Genomic DNA, 8,370 nt, shown 5'->3' with positions numbered 1-8,370 from the left:
GATTTTAAATCATCAAACTGTAAATTATAAATTTAAATTGTTATTGATCCTTTACCCCGAGTCCTAAAGTGTAGATTTATTTTCTTACTCTTCTTATATTTATTGTTTGTTTACTTGCACCGCTGTAACTGCAGCCTCGTCGTCTCGTCTCTCTATATGCTGGACTGTCTGTAGCGGAGATGACAATAAAGTTTACTTTGACTTCAGCAGCGCGCAGGCGCACCGAGGGCTCTCGCACTCACTTTATAGAATTTAGAAAAAACATCGGTGCAGATTATAAGTCTGTATCATAATATCTGTTTGTTGTGTTGTTTTTATTTTGTTTTGCAAGTTGGTTATTAGATGCCACTCCAGCCAGCCAGAGACTCCCCGCTGCCCTGCCCTCTCCTCCCTGTTCCGCCAGCAGCAGGCGCACCTCGCAAACGGAGGGCGCCCTTACTCCCAGCAAATGGCTGATAGAAAACCGATCGGTGCCTACGAATTTCCCAATATGCGCTGGCATGACGTCGGGGAAGCATGGGTACGACCGATAATTTTATTTTTTTTATTTATTTTATTTTATTTTTTTTCTAAAATGACATCAGAAACAGCAGTATGCGACATTACGTGATGGCAGAGCTTCAGTTCATCCTTTGTCATTTTTTCTTTTTTTTTTTTTTTTTTTTTTTTAATAAATAGGACAGGGGGAATGAATGAGAGAAAGAGGGGGAGAGAAAGAAAGAAAACCAAAGGGGAGAAGAGACGGTGAGAAGGGGGGGAAGAGAGAGAGAAAAAAAAAAAGAACTCCTGGGTCACCTGTATGGAGAAAAAAAAAACAAACAAAAAAAACAAACAGAGGAGACAGCAAACAACAAAGAGCAACATAATAATAGAGAAAACAAAGCACCATCACAATAAACTAGCTAGTCATAGATATCAATATTTACTAAATAATAAACGATATTGTGCAGCACGCAAGATAGACAGCGCACAGTGTGCTTTGAGGCAGCAGCCAAGAAAGCTTTAGTCCGCGTCTGTGAATACCCATGTGTGCATACCTGTGTGGATCAGCATGCTTGCATTCCAAAGGTTTCTCCATGTAATGATCTGCTAGGGAGTGTGGGGGGGCCACAGCCCCGTCCTCCAGGGTGTGAAGTGGGTATGGAGGAGATCAAAACTCCAGACATCCAGAGGCCCCCAGAACACAAGAGACCAAGGAAGACCCACAGAGGGGCAGCCGCGCCACTGTCCCAGTAAGAGCTGAGGAGAGTCCCAGATGAGGGCTCGCCCAGCAGCCGCGGAGCAGAAGTCAGGGGGAGTTGCAGTGACGCGCCCGTGAGCTCCGCCGGCCCCCAGCTGTGCCTGAGTGACCGAGCCCCAGGCCGAGAGGCCGGGGGCACCCCACCTCCAAAGGGGCCCGAGCGAGCCCCAGGCCCCAGGCCCCGACAAGCGGCCGCCAAGGAGTGAGCCGGTGTGTACCCGGACGCCCACCCCCAGACACAAAGAACCACCAACACACCGACACCTGAGGGAGTCCGCCACCGGCAGGGGAAGTGGTGGTGGGTGGAGATAGGCCTCCAAACCTTGGAGGGCCTGAGGTGTCCCCAGAGAGGTGGCGTCTGATACCCAACCTGACATATAGACACAGACATACGGGCACACACAGACACAAACATCCATTCCCACCCTCATATGCACTCACTCCACACTCAACCAACGTGGAGACAGACATAAAGAGACGCTGTACACACAATCACACTCCCCAAGCGTACTCTACAAACCGGGTCTAGGTACCCTTGCCCCTGGAGGGGGGAATTGCACCCAGACCCAGGTGGTGTTACCCTTTTCCCTGCGGTGGGGAGAGGCAGACCACCCCGACTCCGCAGCAGCAGGGAGGCCCCACACCCCAGACCGCAGTCGGACGGCCAACTCCTCCTACTAGCCCTCCCGCTCCAGCAGGCCGCAGAGAATGGGGGTGGGACTCTGGTGGACTCTGGAGAGCCCCGCCTTTAATGCTCTTCTCTCACAGAGAGCAACAGAAAACTTGGAAAAACTCCAGATTGACTGAACTCAGTTCAAAGTTACCTTGACACCTTTAGATGTGAGACGTAGTGATGGTCCGCTTGAAGCTGACGCTCCGGTGCGTGTGTCAGAAAGATCAACGCGCTGCTTCAGAAGCACCGTGTCGAGGCTTGATTCGTTTGGCCAGAGTCACGTGATTAGTGACGTCTGAAGCTTCGTTTAGAACGTACCTTTTTTTAAATCGAACTTTATTGAAACACAATGAGTATACAACATACAAACAGATGAAGTTTACAAAAGAACAGAACATGAACATACAGAACCAGGAGTAAAAAAATGATGATATGTATGAGTAGGCGAAAAAAATAAACATATTGTAACGTGCAGTGGAGATGAAGCCAGCCGCGGAGGTGTGCAGGTGGATAGCGAATGAGCAACAGCTTCTGACTTTCCAAAAAGTACTCATTTATTTACAATATCAAAAATAAAAGTGCTACCTCTACCACACATTACTAAAGAGCACACTAGTCCGCGTACACACGGGAGCATCCATTACAGGAGGAGTGCGAAGAAGAACAAAAAGGGGGTGACACCAGTCGTGAGACAGGAGGCGCCGCCATGTGGTGATACACTGCATTACAATAGCAACTGTTACATAGTCCCCCCCCCGGTGAGAAAAAGGCTGTCCTCAGCCGTACACAGCTGAAAAAGCACACACCACACCTAACAGTACCCTATACATATAGGTTACAGCTAAGATTGGTGCACACACACAGGGCAAAAGACCATTTAAAAATGAAATTGGTGAAAATAAGACGAATATGTACAGTGGAAAATCAGTTTTCTTAGTTTTTTTTCACTTTTTTTTTGTTCTTTTTTTTTTTCTAAGTAAATGCCAAGAATGAACCTTAACGCACGAAAGAGCCATAAAACTGGATTAAGTAGAGCAAACAGAAACATCTACATTTCATGACTCAAAGTAGCAATGCAACAAGACAGCGTCAAACAGGTTTAACCAGAACATTTCACTTCAGATCAAGCCTGGTTGTGTGAAAATCATTAGTCCATCTTTTGTTGCTCCAGCCAGACGTAACTATGGGGCAAGTGAGAGAGTCCCAGGTATGGAACGGTTGCATGTTCACAACATGATAAACACCTGCATCCACACCGGAGTCCACCCAAGTGAGCCTGTAATTAATATCACTGAGTCTCTGAGATACACACAATGGTCCCTGAAACAGTGGTACAAGTTTAGCAGTAAAGTTAGACTGAGCGTCTGACCTGGGGTGCGTCTTAACTCTCACAAGGTCACCAACACGAAACGTGGCATGTCGATGTCTCAAGTCATAGTAATGTTTTTGTCTGTCATGGCTATAGTCCAAAGCTGCTTTGGCGTGGTCGTGAGCTTCCTGCAGGGAGGCTCTCAGAGTCTCAGGGTAAGGCACACCCGGTTCATCAACACCTGCTGTAGAAGGCTGAGTGATAAGGTCAAGCGGGGTGTCTAACTCACGACCATAAAGCATCATGGCAGGAGTCATACCTGTACTGTCATGGGGGGCGGTGCGCAGAGCAAAGCAAATCTGAGGGAGAAACTTGTCCCATGATGTGTGCTTATCACCTACATAAGCGCGGATTGCAGTTTTCAGAGTCCGGTTGACGCGTTCAGTAGCATTTGTCTGAGGGTGATATGCCGTAGTGAGTCTGTGCACTGAGCCTAAGGCAGAAACAACATGTTCAAAAAGCTCACTCACAAAAGGAGACCCTCTGTCAGAAATGAGGTAAGTGGGTGTACCATGCCTAGCAAAAATGTCAGTGACGAATTTACCAGCTGCTACCTGAGATGTAGCTTCTTTGACAGCACTGGCTTCAACCCATTTAGTCAAATAGTCAACAAACACGATCAAATAAGCATTACCAGTGGGGGTGTGGGGAAGTGGCCCAACAAAATCCACACCCACATACTCCCAGGGTTTCTGGGGGACAATGGGAACCATAAGACCGGCTGCTTTTTTCTGACTTGGCTTGGTGAGTTGGCACACTGAGCATGAAATCACATAGCGTTTCACATCAGCTGCCATTTTGGGCCAGAAAAACCTAAAACGCAGTCTAGCCAATGTCTTAGAAACACCCAAGTGACCTGCTGTGGGGTGGTCATGGTAATAGTCCAGCAAGGTGCCTCTCATGGAAGTAGGGGCAAACAGTTTCAGCTCTTTCAAAGGGTGCAAAGCACATGTGGACTTGGGTTCTCTGTGATACAAAAGAGAGTCATACACAACATACTGTAACAAGGTGGCATTGTCCGAGCTGTTCAGAGAGTCTGCTTCAATGTCTCTGAGGAGTGGCCTGTGACATGATCGTCTAACTGCAGCTGTCTGAATTGTGAACGGTCAGCCAGAATGACGGGGGGCAGAGTACGAATGTCCAGGCTGCCCATAACAGCATGATCTGGTAAAAGATCAGTCGGCCTGTCACAGGTCAGAGGCAAAGGGTTGCGTGACAGTGCGTCGGGAACTTTGTTCTGTGCACCAGGTTTGTGCACTATTGTGAAATCAAAGTCCTGCAAACGAAGTGACCAGCGGGCAAGTCGGCCCGTTGGGTTTTGACGAGACATGAGCCACCTGAGACTGTTGTGGTCAGTGAAGATAGTAACATGAACACCTTCAACATATGGGCGGAAGTGTTCCAGAGCCCATATCACAGCGAGGCACTCCTTCTCTGAAGTGCAGTAGGGGAGTTCAGCTTTGTGAAGGGAGCGACTAGCAAAAGCCACAACGTACTCACGACCCTTGTCATCCTTTTGCATCAACACTGCCCCAAGACCAATGTCACATGCATCGGCGTGAATGGAAAAGGGACGGTTGAAGTCTGGAAATGACAGGATCAGGGCTGATGTGACATGATCCTTCAAATTGTCCATGGCCCTTCGACAGCTGTCGTCCCAGTGGAAAGCATTGTCCTTTCTGGTGATGGCGTGAAGAGGTTCGGCATGGCGGGCATAATTCTGAATGAAGCGTCGATAATAGCCAGTCAAGCCAAGGAACTGACGGACGTGTTTCACTGAGGTTGGGTATCAAACTCCTTAACCGCCTTTACTTTGTCCGGATCGGGCTTAACACCTGATGATGTGATGCGGTACCCGAGAAAGGTGAATTCATTGAGGCAGAATTGGCACTTTTTGAGCTTCAATGACAAGCCAGCAGCCTGGAGTCTGCCCAGCACCTCCTCAAGATCCACTAAGTGCTGTTCAAAGGTAGGTGAGGCGATAACAATGTCATCCAGGTAGACTGCGCACGTTTTGTAAATGAGGCCAGCAAGCACAGAGTTCATGAGTCTCTGAAAAGTTGCAGGTGCGTTGCAGAGCCGAAAGGGCAGCACCCGAAACTGGAAGAGACCGCAGTGAGAGATGAAGGCAGTTTTAGGCTTCGAGTCCTCTGCTACAGCAACCTGCCAATAGCCTCGCGCTAAGTCCAATGTCGAGACAAACTTTCCTCTTGCCAGAAAGTCCAAAGACTCATCTACACGAGGCAGTCCACACAAAAAGTCCACACAAAACCTTGGTTCCGTGGCCGCTCTATTTACAATGACTACAGGAGCTGCCCAAGGGCTTGTGGAAGGTTCATTGATGTTGTCCTTCAACATTTATTGCACTTGTTCTTCAATCACACGTTTCTTAGCAGGTGACGTGCGATAGGGTGGGAGTTTGACAGGTGTTGCATTGCCAGTCTCTATGGCGTGCTCAGTGAGAGCCGTTCGACCAAGTTGACCATCAAACAAGGAGCTAAACTTGCTGAGCAGATTTAGTAAAGCATCCTTGTTGTTCTCTGAGAGACTTGCTTCAGACAGTTTGGCTGTTAAGTCTGAGCGAACCAAGTCCAAAGACATCAGTGTTCCAGGTGAATGCGAGTAATCATTTTGAAGGTCCTCTTCATTGTCTGCGAGTGGGCAGGGGATGTCCTCAATGTAGACTGTTCTAGTGGGAATGTGAATAGAAACAGAAGCTCTTGCCATAAAATCCATTCCCAGAATGAAAGGAGAGGACAAATCTGGTACCGTATTTTCACGACCATAAGACGCACTGTGCTAAAAGGCGCAGTCTCAGTTATGTGTGCCATTACTGTATTTAACACACACATAAGGCGCACTGGATCATAGGGCGCATACAAGTACCGTATGCGTATTTAAAAATAAAGCGGGAGCAAACCTGAGTTCGGTACCTTACTCACATTTTTATTACCAGTAATCGTCATCATCAACAACACACAAGCATACAAGTGTGCGTATTTAAAAATAAAGCAGGAGCAAAACAAAGTTTGGTACTCACATTTTTATCATCAATCAAACCCATCGAAGTCCTCATCCTCTGTGTCTGAATCGAACAGCTGCGCTAAATCTCCATCAAACATGCCAGGTTCACTTTCTTCACTGTCAGAGTCACTTTCCGTGCCGTGCGGCTCCTCGGAAATGATGCCGGCTTTTGCGAAAGCTCGAACAACAGTGCCAGCAGACATGTTAGCCCAAGCATCTACAATCCATTGGCAAATTGTGGCGTAACTTGCCCGGCGCTGCCTTCCACTCTTGGTTAAACTGTGGTCTCCATCGGTCATCCATCGCTGGATGTGTTTGTCGCCGATGTGTTTGCTGCAGTAGGAGCGGAAGATGGCCAGCTTTTCCTTATAATCCGCTGGAAGTTGCTGCGCTACCGTAGTCCTGGTCCGGATGGAAAAATGGCACCGTTTCATAAAAAGTGAAAGTGAAACTGCTTTTAGCCGAATGGTGACCGTCGAAACGCTTCTCCCGCTCGTTCTTTGCTCGATGATCGCCTTATGTCCGCGGAAACTCAGCTGCGTATTCTTGACCTGTCGGAGCTTGTTTTCCAGCTTCCTCCATTTGCGAACCATCGATTCATTAATCTTTAATTCTCTCGCCGCTGCTCGATCTCCATGTTCCTCCGCGTAGCTGATGGCCTTCAGTTTAAACTGTGCTTCGTAAGCGTGTCTCTTTGCCATTTTCAGGGTTGTTAAAACAACGGTGTCCTGCATAACGCACATACCTGTTCTTTTATACAGGTATGTGCAATAAAGTCAACGCACACACTTCACCCTTTAGCGTTCTCATGGTGTTCTCTACTACGTCCTCCTTACAACACAAAGGGCGCACTGCGCTATAGGGCGCGCCGTACTTTTTGAAGAAAATCTAAGACTTTTAATTGCGCCTTATGGTTGTGAAAATACGGTATTATGGCAAAACGCTGGTAAGAGTTCTTGTTCGTGAATCCAATATTGAGCCAAATAACACCAACAGAGATACAGGGAGCATTATTGGCGAGGTTAACTGCAGGACCATTCCACTCACTTGTGTTTCTAGGGTAAGAGTCATTTACTTGAATGAGATCTGTTCGTACAGCCGAGAGGGAAGCACCCGTGTCGAGGGTAGACTCCACAGATGAAGCATTGAAGTTCACTTTCGTTCTTAGTGGGGTATTCCAGTGGACTTGTGAAAAATTGTCTTCCAAGTGTCCAAGACTGTGTCCACCCTGTAGTGAATCGGGCGTGTGAGGCTCCGTTAGTAACTGGGGGAAGGTTGGCCTCTGTGAAATGTCCTCCCCCCCCCCTGTAGTTTCCCGACTGCCTGTATTGTGGCTGGGATGTGGTGCTGCTTAATTCCACCTTTTCATGGCCAGGGTCAGAGGGGCCAGGTGCTGGCAATGGCTGGACTGGGCCATGCCTAGCGGTATTCGAGGCTCGTTGTGGCAAATGAGGTTGGGTGTTACAGTTTGGGCAGGTGCGTGTAGTGAAACCTGGCTGAGAGCATTTGAAGCAGTAAGGTTCAGGCTTATAGTTGTCTTTGCTACATAAAGCAGGCTGTGGTCTTTGTGGTCCAAGCACTGAGTGAAGCTCATGAGCGCGTAGCAGCAGGTCCATTACAGAAGTGACATTAGCGCCATACAGGGCAACTCTGTATTTTTCGAGAGCATGTTTACTAATTAGGTCAATTCTGTCTTTTTCAGGTGGGGGGCTCTTCAGTTTGTCAAACTCACTCAACATGTGGGCGACAAAGGTTGGGAGCGGCTCGTCCTGAGCCTGAACACGATCCAAAATTCCTCTCAGGATGCGTTCTTGGTTGTCGGAGGGCAGAAAAACTGTCTTAAACAGTTGACAGAATTGAGCCCATGATGTGATGTGGGAGCTCAGTGCCTTGAACCATTTCCCGGGCTCTTTTGCAAGAAAGTGTGGCAGTTCGTTTAGCAATTGCCCATCAGTTAGGTTCAATGGGGCTTTGTATGTGCCAACTGCATTTAACCAGTCCTCAGGTTGCACTTTTCCATCCCCAGCATACACAGGAGGCTCCAGCTTTGCGTGATGTAAAGCT

At 48.0% G+C, this 8,370-nt stretch overlaps 1 protein-coding gene across 1 annotated transcript in view; it reads right to left on the bottom strand.

The window, feature by feature from the left end:
• Positions 1 to 2,874: 2,874 nt before the first annotated feature.
• The window catches only part of LOC113017360 (uncharacterized), a 148,630-nt gene continuing 143,134 nt past the window's right edge, over positions 2,875 to 8,370 (bottom strand). The window contains exon 2 of the mRNA XM_026160516.1: positions 2,875 to 3,094. Within this exon, the coding sequence (XP_026016301.1) occupies positions 3,027 to 3,094 (68 nt within the window). The 3' untranslated portion in view covers positions 2,875 to 3,026. The remainder of the gene's footprint in view (positions 3,095 to 8,370) is intronic.

The sequence above is a fragment of the Astatotilapia calliptera genome, unplaced genomic scaffold (assembly GCF_900246225.1).
Source record: "Astatotilapia calliptera unplaced genomic scaffold, fAstCal1.2 U_scaffold_11, whole genome shotgun sequence".
NCBI lineage: Eukaryota > Metazoa > Chordata > Actinopteri > Cichliformes > Cichlidae > Astatotilapia > Astatotilapia calliptera.
Note: the sequence above shows the minus strand (reverse complement) of the source record. Positions and strands in the feature narration are given on the sequence as shown.